General features: G+C 51.4%; 1 protein-coding gene across 1 annotated transcript; it reads left to right on the top strand.

Annotated features, from left to right (window-relative positions):
- Nucleotides 1-12,541: 12,541 nt before the first annotated feature.
- On the top strand, nucleotides 12,542-13,517 carry LOC131096440 (olfactory receptor 14I1-like). The gene has a single exon (XM_058044777.1). The coding sequence runs from the start codon at nucleotides 12,542-12,544 to the stop codon at nucleotides 13,472-13,474; it is 933 nt and encodes a 310-aa protein (XP_057900760.1). The 3' UTR covers nucleotides 13,475-13,517.
- The last annotated feature ends 4,141 nt before the right edge of the window (nucleotides 13,518-17,658 follow it).

Raw genomic sequence — 17,658 nt, 5'->3', positions numbered from 1 at the left:
ACATCCCCATTCCAGAGGTAAGCGACAGACCACCAAGCCGCCAGGCAGCGCCTGAGAGACTCGCATGGGTGAGACCCAAGCATCAACGGTGTTTCTGTGTGATTTTGCTGTTGGGGCTTGTTGCCAGAGGGCAAGCCAGCCCAGATCACTACCCCCATCGGCCATTCAGGTGGGTCATGCAACACCTTAGTAATGACAAGGTGCTCAGAGAAGTCACCACACCAAACACCCCATCCTTCGTGCTCCACATCACCGACCCATTTCCAGGACAACCAAAGGTAGACCCCAATTCCCCACACGCCACACACATGTACCTATCCTACTGGTGCCCAGCTTCAAACCCTGGGAAAAGCTACTGCAATCACCCAGGGTGGGGACATTGTGGGCACTGGGGCTGCGAAACCATTGTCACAGATGCCAGACCGTCGGGGCCTGGGTGGGATCCACAAGAGCCCGACAAATTCTTACAGTTCACCTGGGCACCCACCGTTTGCAAAACACCCCTCTTCCTCCACGGAAACTTTTATCGAAACCACCATAAAATCCCCGAATTTCGGAAATGCACAGACCTCAACATGACAGTCTTGCAGCCAGATCACCCTAGCTGGGCAATGGGCAGAGCGTGGACAGTACTCCTTCAAGGGTCAAAAGAGAGGGTGAATATGCAAATTATTAGGCTCCAACCGTCGGCACCCTGAGCGGTCGGAGCCAACAAAGTGATTAAAAGCGTGCCGAAAGGGAGAAACGCCACCCACCCCAAAGCCTTGCCCACAAGGGTCGCTGATATCCCAACCGGCCATGTAGGAGCCTTTCAGGTAGACCGTTTAGCCGAGTCAGACTCAGACCCAATCCTTTGTATATTAGAAGCTACCTTCCTATCCCTGAACGAATCTAACCCTAACCTAACCAAATCCTGCTGACTTTGTTACGATGTCAAACCTCCCTTTTACGAAGGAGTCGCTCTAAACATTCCCTTCAGTTACTCCACAGCAGATGCACCCAACCAATGTAGATGGGACACCCCCCGCAAAGGAATCACCCTGAGTCAGGTCACAGGCCAGGGCAGATGCTTTGGCAATGCAACCCTAGCTAGGCAGAAAGGCAACGTCTGCACCGATGTTGACAAACCCAACTGGAAAAACAATAAGTGGGTAGTCCCATCCGCACCTGGGATGTGGGTTTGCCAGCGATCCGGAGTGAGTCCCTGTGTGTTCCTTGCCAAATTCGATGACTCTAACGACTTTTGTGTCCAAGTTCTGATTGTTCCTAGGGTCCTGTACCACGCAGATGAAGAAGTGTGCCACCTTTTTGAGGAACCCAGCCGGCTCCACAAAAGAGAAAGAGTAACAGGTATAACTATCACAATGCTGCTGGGCTTTGGAGCAGCCGGAACGGCCACAGGAGTCTCAGCCCTGGCGACCCAGCACCAAGGACTGTCACAGCTGCAGGCAACAATTGACGAGGACCCGCAGAGGATCGAGAAATCCATCTCCTTTCTAGAGAAGCCAGTCCCCTCACTCTCAGAAGTAGTCTTGCAGAACAGCCGAGGACTAGACCTCCTGTTCATGTGTTGGAAAATAAATGAAATTTAGCAAAATGTTTAATTATAGTGAGTTGTGTGTGAATTGGTTTGTTAAAAGCAGTTTGTAGCCGTTGAAAGTGTGTTGGGTTTTAGTGTGTAACCTAGCAGGTAGTCTTAGGGATTTAATAAATATTTAAACTAGTGCAGGAAAGTAAGAATGATAACCTGTCTGGAGGCAGCATACAATGCTCTTAGAATAAGATAAGAAGATTAATTATCTTGTTTGTGAACCAAGGAATGTATCACAAGGGGTCTGTGACTAGGCAAGGGGAACGGGAAACTGTTTCTTGGAGACTTTGTTATGAATCGCATGTATAAGAGGGAAGCATCCATACGTGAAATCGGGGGCTCGGGCTTTGGGACGTGAGTCCCCCAGCTCCCCGGGCCCTTAATAAAGCACCCACAAAACTTATCCGAGTTTTGTGTCATTTATCAATCGGGCAGCACATGCAGCAAGGGGGGCCTGTGGGCCACCTTGAAGGAGGAATGCTGCTTCTATGCAGACCACATGAGAGTCGTGAGAGACTCCATGGCAGAACTCCGAAACAGACTGGCTCAGAGACAGAAAGACAGGGAAGACCAACAGGGTTGGTTCGAGTCCTGGTTCAATCGATCACCATGGCTAACCACCCTAATTTCTACCCTAATAGGTCCGTTGGCAATGCTACTTTTAGCTGTCACCTTCGGACCATGCCTGCTGAACAAGCTAGTCTCATTCGTTCAGACCCGCCTAGAACGGGCCAACATCCTGTTCATAGGCCGGCAACAACTGCTGTGAAATCAACCAGGGAACACTGCCAGTCACAAGATTTTCTACCCAGGTTTACCAAACCCCTTTCTCTGTCGACAACCTCATGCCTCATCTCAGTACCTATGTATATGACTACTTCGTTCATTTGTGAAAAAGGGGAGGGAGATGTAGTAGATAGGGTCAGGCGCTCAGAAAATCTCGCGATGTCACGGAAAGCAGCAGGATTCCTCTCCCCCTAACGCCTAGTGATAAAGGATCACCCAAGAATGTTGTCCCCCCTAACATTAGTAACTTTCGACTCCTTGCTAACCAATTACAGTAAGGTAAGACCCCCTGACGTAGAGAAAAAACTTTCCCAGTATAAAACCCGACGAGGCGGGACAATAAAGGTCTTAAACCATCCACCATACTGGTGTCTGCATGTGTTCTTAGCCCGAGTGACCCTGGAGAGTTTGGGTCGCCGTGCCGTTTCCTCAGAACCAGGTCGCGTTGCCTTGCATCAGAAGGCAACAGGATCCACACCCTGGAATGCCCTACAAGTATGGGGAATGTGAGAAGAGCTTCAGTCATAGGTCCCAGCTGATCATCAACCAAATAATCCACACTGGGGAGAGGCCCTATGAGTGTCCCAAGTGTCAGAAGAGGTTTCAGACCAGCTCCAATCTCCTCTGCCACCAGTGGATTCACACTGAGGAGAGGCCCTTCTGCTGCCCTGACTGTGGGAAGGGCTTCAAGGACAACTCCATCCCCATCACCCACCGGCGCATCCACACTGGGGAGAGGCCCTACGAGTGTCCCCAGTGTGGGAAGAGTTTCTTTGGCAGCTCTAACTTGACCAGACACCAATGGAGACACCGGTAAGGGAAGTCCTGCAAGTGCTCCAACTGCCGAAGAGCTTCATGCACCGCTCTAGCTTCATCCCCCATGGGAGGATCCACATTGGTCAGAGCCCTGGTGACCCACATTTCCTGTGATCCATGTTGGGAGGACACCTGGCTGGTTATCCTTTTGGTTTGGCCCTAATTTTCTTCTGATTTTTCTTTATCACTTAAAAACACCTGAAATATGACAAAAGAGAAAGTAATTGATCAAGGATATCTAAAATCCTACTATTTAACAGGTATTTGAGGTGGAATTTATGGTTTGGTAACATATTCTGGAAGATTTGTGTGTTCTTGGGGGATTTCAGGAAGTATTCTCCATATCCTTGCACTCCAGAATTCAAGATAAATTGGTCTGTCACCTCAAAATTATTCAATCCCACTGAAAACACCTCAATTTTACCCCAAAATGGCTCAATTCATGTCAAATTGCCTTGTTCCCACCTCAGAAAAACTCAGTCCCATGCCATATCTAGTTGATTCCACAATCTCCAGGGTGAGATGGTGTTGGAAGGAGATTGGGAGAAGTGAGATCGAAATTTGAGGGTGTGGGATTGGGATTGTGTAGGTCTGGGTGTGTGTGATCTATTTTGATAGTAAATGAAACTTTCAGAACTATCGATTTCTGTCTCGTTCATTTTCCATCAGTTCCAGTTCTGTTTTCGGAGTGCCATCTTCTCAGCCGATTGTATTGGTGTCCTCCTTTCTCTCCTGCCTCACTTTGCCTGCTCTGTTTCTCTCTCAGTGTCTCCCTTAACCCAGGGCAACTCCCATCAAAGATCCTGCCCTGATTTACTTCCCAATCCATGAGCTACAACAACCATGGGTGAAGTTATGAAGACTGGCAGTGAAATGTCATTGTAGGATCTTGCTGCACTTGGCTTTTGGCTCCTTCTAAAGAGCTTTGCCTTTGAGGGCAGGAACATCTTTTCCTGGCTGGGAACTGGAATTCCAGCCCCTGGGAGTGTGTGCCATGGATCCCAGAGGGGCATTCTCGAGGCTCCCAGGGTGCTGCTCCTACCATGCCTCCCAAGGAGCTGTGCAGGGCCAGGGGACAAGGTCCAGCAGCTCTGTTGGTTCTGCAGTGCCACAACAGCCCCTGGTTCCATGAGTGTCCATACTGCAAACAGAGGTTCCTTGGTTCCCATGATGCCCTGCTGTGTCACCATGGATATTTAGTGCCATGAAGTTCTTCAGTGTCACAATGGCCTCCCTCTCTCCATGAGCTTCCGCAGTGCCACAATGGCTTCCTTGGATGGGCAGTGTCACCATGGACCATTGGCTCCATGCAGCCCCACTAGGACACCATGGACTCCTTGGTTCCATGAGGTTCCGGGAGTGTCTCCATGGTCTCCTTGGATCCACAGTGTCACAATGGTCCACTGGATCCACATGGCCCTGCTGTGTCACCATGGGCCCTTGGTTCCATGGGACCCCAGGGTCACAATTGACTCCTTGCTTCCATGTCACCCTCTTAGGGTCAAAATGGTCCCTTCATTCCATGAGGAATACAGAAGTTTTGTAGAAACATTGAGCAAATCCTTCTTAATAAAACTGGGAACATCTGTTTGCATTCAAGAGAGATGTTAATGGTGACGGTGGCACCAGCAGCCTCCATCTGCAACAGAGATCCAGGGAAAGGACAGGGACAGAGAATTCAGCTGCAAGACTCAGAGAATTCTGCTCCCAGAGATCATTTCTGCTCACACTGTCCCTTGGAGAAAGGTGACACCAATCCTGGCACCCTGGACTGAGCAGGTGGCTCCTGAGTTGGGTTTGTTGTTCAGGAAATCTGCTCAGGCTTTTCCATTTTTTCTGGTTTGAAAGCAAAACCAGTGAGAGACTCCAAGTCACAATTACAATTTATTAGGAAAAGAAAAAAAAACCCAAAATGCATTCAATAATACAAAAGAAAAAACATTGACAAAGTCAGAATACAACTTGACACCCTGTTGGTCAGGGTGTTGTTAGCAGTCCAGTTGGAATGGTGGCTGCAGTGCTCCTGGAGTGGCAGATGTGGTTATGTTGGAGCAGTGATCCTGTAGTAGGGTGTAGTCTTCCTCTGAAGATCCAATGGAAATGGCAGCTGTTCCCTGGGAAATCCAGTGGAAAGGCAGCTTGTTGGGTCCCAAACCCCAGATTATATCCTGGTGGGGATGCTTAACTCCTCCCCACTGGGTGGAGCATCTCACAATGAGCTAAAATCATTCTATAAGTCATGGGGTGGGTCAAGAAATGACTCCCAGAGGGAGTTATCTCTGAGTCACATGGCAAGGCATTGATTGGCCCATTTACAGGAGATAAGGAAAAAGCAATGCCCTTCCTGCTTTCAACAGCTCTTGAGGATTGGAATAGAATACATCTTTACATTGTAACCTAGGACATCTATCACTGATGGAAGGGTGGGATGGAATAACTTCATATTTGAGGTCATGTTGAGCTCTGCTGGGGGTTTCCCGAGGTCTGGTAGTGCTGTTGGCTTCAGGAACAGTTTGGGCAATGGCTCTGGGACTGAGGGCTGGGTGAAAAATGAGAACAGTTGTTAGTCTTGTATTTACAGTCTTTTGCTATATGTCCAGTTTTCTCGCAGTTATAACAGTTTCCACTGCCTTTATTACATTCTGTATTGTGGGGAAGCACATTAATTGCAACCAGCGCTTCCACTGCACCCTGGCCTGTGGCCTTGGCTAGGCTGGAGTCACGGTCTGAGACCACTTGGCAAATGCAAGCATCAACCATCTGAGTGATGGTCGGCTCATGGACAAGGCGGAGGGTGTCCAGAACCTTTCTGCACTCAATAATGGCATTACAGAAAGCTAATTTGCTAATAAGATAATCCCAGACCTTTTGATCATCTACCTGTTTTTCCAGCACTTTATTAAGGTGATCGACAAACTTGATGTAGCTCTCATCCGGGCCCTGGCAAATGTCAGTGAAGTCAAGGTGGGATGTAGAAGTGTCAGGTGGAGGAGGGTAGACCGTGCAGCACCTTTGAGATCTTCCAGTATTGACCGGGGGAGGACTTCAGCCTGATATTGCAGTCTAGTATAGTCTCCTTCTCTGGTAACACAGTCCGTTGTGAGGTGTTGTCACCGTTCTTCCTCAACATAACCTTTTGGCAATTCATTAAATTTATTTATCCAAAGTTGTTTCCACAAAATAAACTCATCAGGTGACAACATAATTTTTATACACTCTATTAAATTTTATGGTACCATCGTGTGGGCAGTAAATGGTGCATCCAGCAAATTCTTAAAATAGGGAGAACTCCTCCCATAGTCCTTTGCAGCATTAACTAAGTCCTTAATTTCCCTATGGAGGTAGAGAATCCAAGATTCAGATGGCACCTGTGCAGTATAAGCAGGGGCCAAAACCTAAATGGGAATCCATAGGGAAGAGATTTAGGTTTTGGCCCCCGCTTATACTGCCCAGGTGCCACCTGAATCTTGGATACCACCTCCCAGTCCCCCTCCTTTGCAGCTTTGCTCCGCATCCTCTGCCAAGAATCCTTGGGCTCATCCTCACTCTCAGATAAGCTATCGCTCTCTTCCTCTGCAGAGGAAGCAGGTCTGCTGGGAGGGGCGTAGGGCATTCAGCCAACTGGCAACACACCATGTTGAAGGCCTTCGGTAGCAAAAATGGCTTCCTTCCAGTTGGCCCCATGTCCAGTTCCAGGGTCGGAACTCAACACCAAGGTGGGACCTGTCACAGGGGAGGTACGTGGAGCAAAGGCAGGAAATGGGGATGAAGGCCAAAGGGAATCTAAAATGGTGGTCTCTCTAACAGGAGCATTGCCATCTTGTGATTTATAGGAAGGGGGGTTAGGATCAGGAGATGAAGGAATGTGGATGAGGGAATATCTCAGGGCAGCATGGCCACTACCACCCTGAGGAGAGGACAGAAAAGGAGGGGAGATGACAGATAGCAGATGGCTTGTCTGTGCCAAAGGGCGGGCTCCATCTCCCATCCTATTCTCAGGGAACATGGTTTGGGAACGTGGTGGGAGGATTTAATAAGCCAGGACAATGGGTTGGAACCATGAACTCGTTACATGATCCCATAAATTGAATGAAACAACAGATACAATTTCCCAACTTTTAAAACCCTTTGTGTTTGTAAAATATAAAGCTTTTTCCCAACAGCATCCCAAAACAGTAACTGATAGATAAATCTAACAGAGATATCAGGAAGCTCCTCAAATAACCATGAACAATACCTTTTAAACTCCCCTCAGAAAATGAACTCTCCTCTAAATTTAAAACTCTCCAACACTTAACAAAAACATCCTTTGCAGCTTGGAACTGATTATTTTCCATAGCTGCACCCAATGAAAGAGGAAATGCCCATCCACAGGAATGGAAAATCAAAAGCCCAAACCCCTGGGAGCTCTCTGCCACTCAGTCACTCACGCTCAGTCTCACAGACACAATCTTCAGCCAAAGTGGGGCTTGTGGGGCTGTCAGCAAAGCTGGTCCCACAGATGTTGAGGGGATTGTTGACTTCTTCTTCAGTGAGATTCAATAAAACGCAAGTCTCATTTCAGCGTTGTGGTTGACCTGAAGGGGTACAGCTTCCAGTGACATCTGGCTGGCAGGATCACTGCTGGAGATGCTACCGGAGACCTTAACAAATCATGTCCCTGTTTGGGTGCCATGTGTAGCATCATTGCTCTGCTGAGGCCCTTGTAGCATCCAGCACTCATGAGCCCAAAGCTCACTGCTACCTTAGAAAGCTGACAGAACAGGCAGGATGGGTTTTCATATGATCTCCTGCAAACTGGGTTTATTGGTACAGGAACAGGGTACACAGCTGAACAGGGTCCAGGGATGAAGACAGGGTGTAGGCTGAGGGAACAGGGTCTTATATGGGGTAGTGAGGGTGGAGCTGAGAGTCAGAGTCCAATGGATATGGGGGAAAATGGTGCAGAGGAGGGGTCAGAGCTCAGGTCAGCCAATAGGGAAACAAGGGTGGAGGAATGCAGCAAACTAGGGCCAGTGGAGGGACAGAGGGAGAACATTCTAGGGCTAAACAAATGTAGGCAATAGGAGTTGAACTAGGATAATTAGGCCAATGGGCCAATGGGGTAACATAACGTGACATGAATCATGTGTCTGCAAAGATCAATGGGAGAAGAAAGCATCTCACCTTAACCTGAAAGCCTATTCCTCTTATCTGGAACCAGTCCTCCATGTCTAGGGGATTGAGACTCTGATGGCAGGGCTCTGGGCCTCCACACATCCTCACAGCTGGCCCAGGGCAGGTCTGGAGTGGTCTTGGTGGCAGCTTGGGCTTGGCACACGCTTGAGGAGGGTGTCTGTTTTCAACAGGGAGCTTAGGAGTTTTAGATTACTAAAATAAAAGAAGAAAAACCCCACTTTGGCTGAGTGCAGCAAGTTCTCCAACATAAGCTGACCCCAGGTGAGTGAGGAGAGACAGGATGGGGTTTGGAAATGTGGAGCAAGGCTCTCCACACTGAGTCAGATCTCAAGACACAGCTTCTCAGAGCAGGCCAGACCTCCTTAGGAAAGCCCCTGGGTCTATCAGTCACAGAATGCTGCTATCATTTCTTCTCTAAAGAGAACCATACACCCTTAAAACAGGAATATGGATTTATTGGAAGCTATTTGAAATATTTCTCTGTAACAATAGAAAAAGAACTTCCTAGTGAGCTGCACTACAGTAGAGGGAAATCAAAGCAAAACCATGGTTTGTCAGCATGTACTTGATCATAATGAGCCCCATGGTGCTTTTGGACCTGAGCCCTGAAACCTCAGGGCCTGAGAGGAGATTGCACAAACCTTTCCAGGAGTGAAAGATGGACAAAAAACCCAAAGTGTCTTGAGGCATGAATGTGTCCCTCTGAGGTCCATCCCCAACACAGGCTCCTCATGACTCCTTGGAGGAGAGAATTGGAGGCCAGGATGGCATGAAATCCTCTCAGAGACTCAATGTAGAAAGGAAAATCCAAAGTACCTTAAAAACCTTGAGTATCTCAAAGTATTAATGAGCACTCTGAGTGTCAGTACAAAGCTCTCAAGGGACTTGTTAAAGCAGATAACTGGGGCCATGATTGTACAAAGCTCTCACAGAGCCTGTATCAAAAGGGAAACACCAAATACTTTGAAAAAACTAAAGTACCCTGAAGTATTAATGAGCCCCAATGAGTGTTGTTACTGACAAAGCCTCTCCAGGGACTAATTACAGTGGATAGTTGGAGGCCATGATTGCAGAAACCTCCCGGAGACTTCAAGTTAAAAGCCAAATCAAAGTACTTTGAAAAACCTGCAGAGAGGCTCCTGGCACAGAGGCAGCTCCTGGCAAGGGCAGCGCTGCAGACAGACAGCTCTGGCCAGGAGCAGCTCCCGTGCACAGCCCAGCAGGGCCGGGGCACTGCCTGCAGCCACCCCGGGCACAGCACAGGGACACAGAGGGGTTAAACTCAGCCTGGGCTGGGAGCACAGAGCAGAGCTCACTCAGGGCTCACTAGAGCAGAAATCATCCCAGGTTTGAAACAGTCATTCCCTGGCTGTGGGAAGAGAAGCTGCCGTTCCTGCAGGGATCTCCTGGAGCTGGCACATCCCACAGCTTTGAGGACCTTTCAGGAGGACTCTCAGAGCTGCTCCAGGGCAGGGCTGTGGCCCCAGGGCAGGGCTGGCTTTCCCTGCTGCCCCAGCCCAGGCACAGCCCAAGGCAGCTCCTGTTGCCAGGCTCTGCTGCAGGGCTGAGCAGCCGGGGCTGCAGCCAGGGGTGCCCAGGGCTGTCGTGCAGAGCAGGGTCCTGCAGCCCAGGGCGCTGTGCTGGGGCAGGGACTCTGCTGCCTGCCAGGGACAGCTCTCAGCCAGCCCGGGCAGCTGCTCCCAGCACTGGGGAGAAGCTGTGGGGGGAAGGAGCCACCCTGAGCTGGGCAGGGGCTGCTGCTGAGAGGGGCAGGGTGGGGCAGGGCTGCTGCCAGCTCCAGACCAGCCTGGGCACAGCTCCGGAGGACACTTCCCAAAGAAGGTAAGCCTGGGATTGCTGTAAAGGTCAGGAGCTTTCCTGAGAGTGTTTCAATTTCCTACTTAGAGAAAGATGGGAATGTTGGGGTGGTGACAAAAAGTTTTTTGTACTTTTTACATTTTTATATATTCATAGCTCTCTAAATTACTATTCTATAGTTACAATACTATAATCCTTACTTAACTCTAATAAACTCTTAACTGTATTAAACCACTATTATATTCCTGTATAGCTTTAATCCCGAATTAAATCTAGTATGTTTCCCTATCTTTCTCTTAATAACCTGACTGTCTAAATATATTCCTAAAATGCTGTATAGTCCTATTCTTTTATATAGTCCTGAAATACCATATAGTCTTCTAGGAACTGGACATATAGGAGCATTTTGGGTTTTGAGAATGAGCAGAATATGAGCAGTCATTATAAAAAGTGAAGGCAAAGAAGCCTTTGGACCTACTCCAATGGGTTGACCCAGGGGTGTGTAACTAGGGAAACTGAATCTCCTTTTGGATGCTCCTGTTAAATATCCTAATTATCAACACTAATAAATTGTTGAAATCAGGAGGTGGGTGTGCCCTTTCCTACTGGGACACCTGGAAGCTTCCAATAAGTGTCTGGCTTTTACTTTACTTTACTGTTCTAACACTGCTGCAAGGGTTTGTTTTTTTTTTTCCTTTGGATTATAGACAACAGGGGGATGAGAGAAGTAGAACAGGAATTGTAATCCCAGATTTACAGAACATTCTGAGTTGAAAGGGACACAGAGGATCATCAAAGGAATGTTTGAACATTTACACAGACTCCAGAACTGTGACTTAAGCTGGTCAGTATCTCTGCTGGGAGCATCCCAAAGGCCCTCAGCCACTCCTCAGCCCTGGACAGCAGCAGCATCACCTCTGCAGGGCCCAGCAGGGCTCTCCTGAGCTGCCCTTGCCCAGCTGCACACAGAGCCTGCTCCAGCCAGGGCCCTGCACACAGGCAGGTTTCTGTAGGGCCCAGACAGGGCACACAGGCTGGGATGGGCTCTGTGAGCACGGGCAGGGACAAGGCTCCTCTCAGGAGGGAATGTGCAGGCCCAGGGAGATGCTCAGGGAAGGAGAGGGGGCTGAAGAGAGCAGAGCTGGGGCAGGATGAGGGCACGGTAGGTGTGTGGGAGGTGCCAGGCACAGCTGGGCATGGGAACATTGTCCTGAGTGCCCGGCTGTCTCTGCCCTGCCCTCTAAGGCACAGCACCACAACATCTCTTGGTTCTGCCCTGCCCTGATATTGTCACTGTTATCTGCTGCTCTCAGGGAGGCTTTGGCATTTGCAGCAGCTGAGTCAGGCACTGCCCTTGGCATTCCTGCCAGGCAGGGCTGTCCATGGGAATGGGGTGTCCAAGCTTCCCTGGCACCTGTGGGGCTGTGGGCAAAGCAGTCCATGGGAAAGGGGAATGAGCTGAGCCCCCTCCCTGAGATCCCATCATGGGCACAGCCAGGGATCTCCTTGCTGTGCCCTTCCAAGCTCTGAGCTGCCCTCCTGGGTGCAAATCTGTGCCAGAGCCTCTGGGAGTTCCCTGAATGTCCCACGGGGAAGGGCAGAGCTGCCACAGCTGAGGAAATGCTGTTGGGTTTGCCAAGGGAGCCGTGAGTGTCCTTGGCACAAGGGGGTTCTGAGACCTTGCCCAGAGACCTTGAGAGAGAGTGAGAAATTGAGGGATCCCTCTGCTCTGGGCAGGGTCTGGTTTATCCCAGGCTGACCCAGGAGTGTGATTGTGCTCTGATTGCAGCCTAAGATGCAAAGCCAGGGCAGTTGGGAACCAGCCCATCCAGCCCCTCACCTTCCTTTAGCCACAGGGAATACTATCCCTCTCACATGTCTAAGTGGGAAACTCTGAGTGCAGCCAAAATGCTGGGGATTTCTGACCTCAGAGAGCCAGCAATGATGTGTGGTGAGGCAAACAATTCCTAAAACCAACTCCTGCCCTCTATTTCCTTTAGAAATGGGAGTGCAGACACTACCAAGCCTTTCTGCATTAGGAGTGGTTCCTCTGACAAATCCTGAATATCCAGCCTTGTCCCTCTGCCCCATGGCCACAAACCCAGGGCAGTGGGGCAGGGATGGCTCCTCAAGAGCCTCCAGGCACAAGCCTGCTGCTCCTGGCAAACTCAGCCTGCACAACTGGAGCTCAGGCAGGGACCCAGGTGAAGGTTTTCCCAGAGAAGGAAGAAGGGTGGGTGAGTCCCAGCAAGACAGTCTGCAGGGAATGGCCCAGGTTTGGCTCCAAGCAGCCTCTCCTGACCTATCACTGTCCTTTCTCCATGAACAGGTCCCCATGTGCAGCCACAGCAAATGTCCAACAGCAGCTCCATCAGCCACTTCCTGCTGCTGGCATTAGCAGACACATGGCAGCTGCAGCTCCTGCACTTCTGCCTCTTGCTGGGCATCTCCCTGGCTGCCCTCCTGGGCAATGGCCTCATCATCAGCGCCGTAGCCTGCGGCCACCACCTGCACACACCCATGTTCTTCTTCCTGCTCAACCTGGCCCTCAGCGACCTGGGCTCCATCTGCACCACTGTCCCCAAAGCCATGCACAATTCCCTCTGGGACACCAGGGACATCTCCTACACTGGATGTGCTGCTCAGCTCTTTTTCTTTCTGTTCTTCATTGGAGCAGAGTTTTATCTGCTGACCGTCATGTGCTATGACCGTTACGTGTCCATCTGCAAACCCCTGCACTACGGGACCCTCCTGGGCAGCAGAGCTTGTGCCCACATGGCAGCAGCTGCCTGGGCCAGTGCCTTTCTCCATGCTCTGCTGCACACAGCCAATACATTTTCCTTGCCCCTGTGCCATGGAAATGCCCTGGGCCAGTTCTTCTGTGAAATCCCACAGATCCTCAAGCTCTCCTGCTCACACTCTAATCTCAGGGAACTTGGTCTTCTTGCTGTGACTGTCTTTTTGGTATTTGGTTGTTTTGTGTTCATTGTTTTCTCCTACATGCAGATTTTCAGGGCTGTGCTGAGGATCCCCTCTGAGCAGGGACGGCACAAAGCCTTTTCCACCTGCCTCCCTCACCTGGCTGTGGTCTCCCTCTTTGTCAGCACTGGCATTTTTGCCTACCTGAAGCCCCCCTCCATGTCCTCCCCATCCCTGGATGTGGCAGTGACAGTTCTGTACTCGGTGGTGCCTCCAGCCCTGAACCCTCTCATCTACAGCCTGAGGAACCAGGAGCTGAAGGCTGCAGTGTGGAGACTGATGACTAGACAATGTAAGAAACATTAAACTGCTGGACAGTTTCTGAAAATAATTTGTTATAAAAGTTGTCTTTGATACTTCTGGTTGGTTTCATTTTGGAGCTTCTTTTTCCTTGTTACATTTTTAATGTTGTCCCTCAATGAAAGCAATCAATTTTGCCATATCTCATTTTGTATCTCCACAGGTCCACTGTGACCTGTAGACTGTGTCAGTGAGGAGCTGTGCTCTTGATACCTTTAAATGAAATAAAGGATTTATTTCATATGAAGCTATCAAGAACATAGCTCCTCAGTGCCACAGTCCAGGAAAGTTTTCCCTGGAGATCCCACTTTCGTTGCCTTCTCTGCACAGTGCAGCAATGTCTGTGTGCAGAACTGGCGGCAGATCAGTGCTGGCCCAGCAGCTGTTCCCCGCAGCAGCAGCACTTGGTGTTGCCAGTGCTCCTTCCGTGGCCCTGCCCTGCTGCCCTGGTGGCCCTGCTGTTGCTGTAGGGCCTGAGTGCTCTCGGGGCCGGGCACAGCCCTGGGGGTGGCAGTGCCGGGGCTGCAGCAGAGACAGGCCATGGGCACTGCTGGGGCAGAGCGGATGCCTCAGGCCGGGGCCTGGGGGCTCCAGGCTCCTTTCCCAGACTCTCTCAAGAACATGGCCAGGCCAATGCTCAGCACAGAAACCCCCGTGAGCAGCCCCAGGCTGTTGGTGAGGGGACATGCTCGAGAGGCACAAATCAGCCCCTGGGGCCAGCAAGGGCTGGGGGGACACCAAGGAAACCACTAATCTTTGTCCTGGCCTCTGCAGTCAGCCAGAAAGTTTGTTCCCATCAGCTGGGAGTTTGCTGTCCCACTACAGACGCGGTTGCTCAGAGCCAGGACTGCCTAGCAGTCACCCCCAAACTGCCCTGAGCATTTCCTTGGCTTCATCTTGGCTTTCTTTACTCTGTCTGGCACAAATTTCTTCTTGTTGCCCATCTCTGTCCCCTCTCCTGCAAACAGCCAATCCCTGTTTGCCCTTTCATCTCTGGCCCCACTCCCCACTGCAGTTCCTGACTTGGCCCCATGGGAACGTCCCTTGGGCAGCAGGATCATCCTACAAGTGCTGCAGGAATTGTCTGCAGGCTCCTGCAGTGCCTGGTGCTGCTCCCTTGCCAGAGGCACCCCAGGGCAGGGGGGCACATCTGGGCTGCGGTGTCTGACTCTGGGGCTCCCTGTTCTGGGCAATGAGGAGGAGCTGCAGAGGCTCTGCAGGACTGACAGGATGGGCTTTGGGGCTGGCAGGAGAAGCTGAGGGACCTGGGCTGCTGGAGCTTCTCAAGGGGAGGCCCAGGGCTCATCCTGAGACTGCTCCAAGGGCGGTTTCAGAGAATCCCAGCGTCAGCAAGGTGGGAAAAGACCTTGGAGTTCATCAAGTCCAACCTGTGCCTTGACACTGCCTTGTCTCCCCTGAACCTCCTCTTCTCCATGACAACCCCAGCTCCCTTAGCCACTCCTCAAAGCTCTGGTGTTCCAGACCCCTCCCCAGCCTTGTTGGCCTTCTCTGGAAATGCTCCAGCCCCTCCATGTCCAACCTAAACTGGGGAGCCCAGAACTGGACACAGCATTTAAGGAGCTGCTCAACCAGCGCTGAGCACAGGGGAAGAATTCCTGCCCTGCTCCTTCTGGCCCCACCATTCCTGATCCAGCCTAGGAGCCATTGGCCTTTTTGGCCACCTGGGCACACTGCTGCCTCATGTCTAGCCTGCTGTCCATCAGTCCCTGCAGGTCCCTTTCTGCCTGGCTGCTCTCCAGCCACTCTGTCCCCAGCCTGCAGCACTGCAGGGGTTGTTGTGGCCAAAGTGCAGGACTTGGACTTCTTAAACCTCACCTTGTTGGATTTGGGCCCTGGATCCAGCCTGTCCAGGGCCCTGTGCAGAGCCCTCCTACCCTCCAGCAGATCAGCACTCCCAGACAACTTGGTGGCACCACAGTTCCATGAGGCCCCAAAGTGTCCCAATGGTGTCCATGATTCCATGAGGCCTCCCAGTGTCACAATGTTCCTTTTGGTTCCCTGGCATCCCTTGGTGTCACAATCTCACCATGTCCCCCAAGGCCCTGTAGTGTCACAATGGATCCTTGGTTCCACGAGGTCTGGCAGTGCAGCAATGGTCTCCTTGGTTCCATAGTGTCACAATGGCCTCTTGGTCCCAAGGGTCACCACGGTGTCAAACATGTTTCCTTCATTCCAGGAGTCCCTGAAGAGCTGCACTGGCCCCTTGGTTCCATGGGGCCCTGCAGTGTCACAATGGCCCCATCATGACACCAGGTCCTGCTCTGTCACAAAGCTCTGCATGGTTCCACAAGGCCCTGCAGGGTCACGGTGGCCTCTTGGTTCCATGAGTCCTCAGATTGCCACAATGAATTCCTTGGTGCTGCAGTGTCACAATGGAGCCCTGGCGACACAAGATCCTGCCGTGTCACCAGGGACGCTTTCGTTCCACGGGGCACCACAGTGTCACAATTGTTCCCTCAGTTCCCAGAGTCCTTGCAATGCTGCAATGCCCACTTGATTCCATTGTCCCCACGCTCTCCCAAGGGTCTCCTTGGTTCCACAGAGGCACAATGGCCCCTTGGTTCCACAAGGCCCCGCAGTGTCACAGTGGCCTCTGTGGTTCCAGGAGGACCCAGACTGTCACCATGGACTCCTTGCTTCCATTCAGCCCCAGTGTCACAATGGCCCCATGGCTCTGTGCTGCCATGTCATACACAGTGTCACCATTGTTCCCTTAGTGCCACCAGGCCCCGCAGTGTCACAATGGCCCCTTGCATTCCCAGGGTCCTGCAGTGTCACAATCATCAGAGAATCAACCAGGCTGGAAAAGACCTTGGAGAGCATCAAATCCAACCTAGGACCCAACACCACTTTTTCACACAGACCATGGCACAGCCTTTGTTAAACACTTCCAGGGACAGCGACTCCCTTGTTCCTGATGCATAGGAGTCCAAGGGGTTGGATGAGGAAAATGGTCAGGAGGTGGTGGGGACAAAGAACTATTGATTGTCAGCCTTAAAGAGACTTGATTTTCATATCTATTGAGACTGAATTAGAAGGTGCTGGGTGTCAATATATGTTGGACATTGTTGATATCAAACTATAAACAGGAAAAAAAAACTGGATCAAACAGTTCTCTCTGGTTTTCTCTGTTTTCAGTACAGTGCATTAATTTTGAATACATTTCTGAAATAATCAATTAACCACAGAAGAATTGAAAATTTAGATAATTACCAGAGCTTTTCTTGTTTGAGTGCTTTGAACAAATGTTTATGAGCTTTTCTCTCTGAATTCATTAACTGAAGAGCACAAGAAAGAAGAGACGTCCGGAGGATTAAAATTGATCAGCAACCTCCAAGTGGCTGAGGATCCATCCCCATCCGAGCAGCAATGAACAGAAATGGGCACAGCTTTGTGGCTGCCCCAGCTTTGGCATGGGCCCTGGGCCTGCGGCAGGAGCAGCTCTTGAGGGCCCCAGGGCTGGGGCTCTTGTGCTGCCCTGGGCAGATGGGATGGCAGCAGGGGCTGCAGAGCTCTCAGCACCTCAGCCCGAGGGGAGCAGGGCAGCCAGGGAGCCTCCTTTGGCCTTGGCCAAGCACCTTCCCCCATGGCTGGGGCTGAGTCCTGTGGCAGCTGCAGCTGCTGCTGTGCCCTTGCCAGGGGCTGGGGCCGTGGGGCAGTGCCCAGAGCAGCATGGCCTGAGCAGAGCTGTGGGGCTAGAGCCGGCTGGGTTGGGCTGGGGAGAGGCCCTTGGTGCTGCCCAGAGCTCAGGGCAGCTGGCTGAGCTTGCAGGGAGCTGGGCTGGGCTCAGAGAGCCTGGCCCAGAAACCATCCGTGTCCATCTCAGCCTGGCTGAGCGTGCAGGGGCAGGACTCAGGCCAGGCCTTGTGGGGCAGGGCCAGCGCCTGTGCAAGGCATTGCAAACAGGCAAGTGGCCCAGAGAGGAGGCTGCTCCGTGCCCTTGGTGGCATGGACAGAGCAGGGAGGGGGCCCAGGACATTTGTCAGCACCAGACTGTGTGCCCATGCATTGGCAGCCCTGGCTGCTGAGCCCAGCTTTGGCCTTGGCTGAGTTTGGCTGTGGCCCAGCTCCATCCTCCTGCGGGGCTCAGGGCCTGTTCCCAGTCATGGCCAGCCCTGGCTGCCTCTCTGCTGGCCCAGAGGCTGGCAGAGCCCGGGGCAGGGCTGTCT

Source organism: Melospiza georgiana, unplaced genomic scaffold, assembly GCF_028018845.1.
Source record: "Melospiza georgiana isolate bMelGeo1 unplaced genomic scaffold, bMelGeo1.pri scaffold_29, whole genome shotgun sequence".
In the NCBI taxonomy this organism is placed as follows: Eukaryota; Metazoa; Chordata; class Aves; order Passeriformes; family Passerellidae; genus Melospiza; species Melospiza georgiana.
This window is presented reverse-complemented; position numbering and strand designations above follow the sequence as displayed.

What these genes read in the sequence shown, in the direction of transcription:
- LOC131096440 (XM_058044777.1), top strand. Translation starts at nt 12,542, where the DNA reads ATGTCCAACAGCAGCTCCATCAGCCACTTCCTGCTGCTGGCATTAGCA.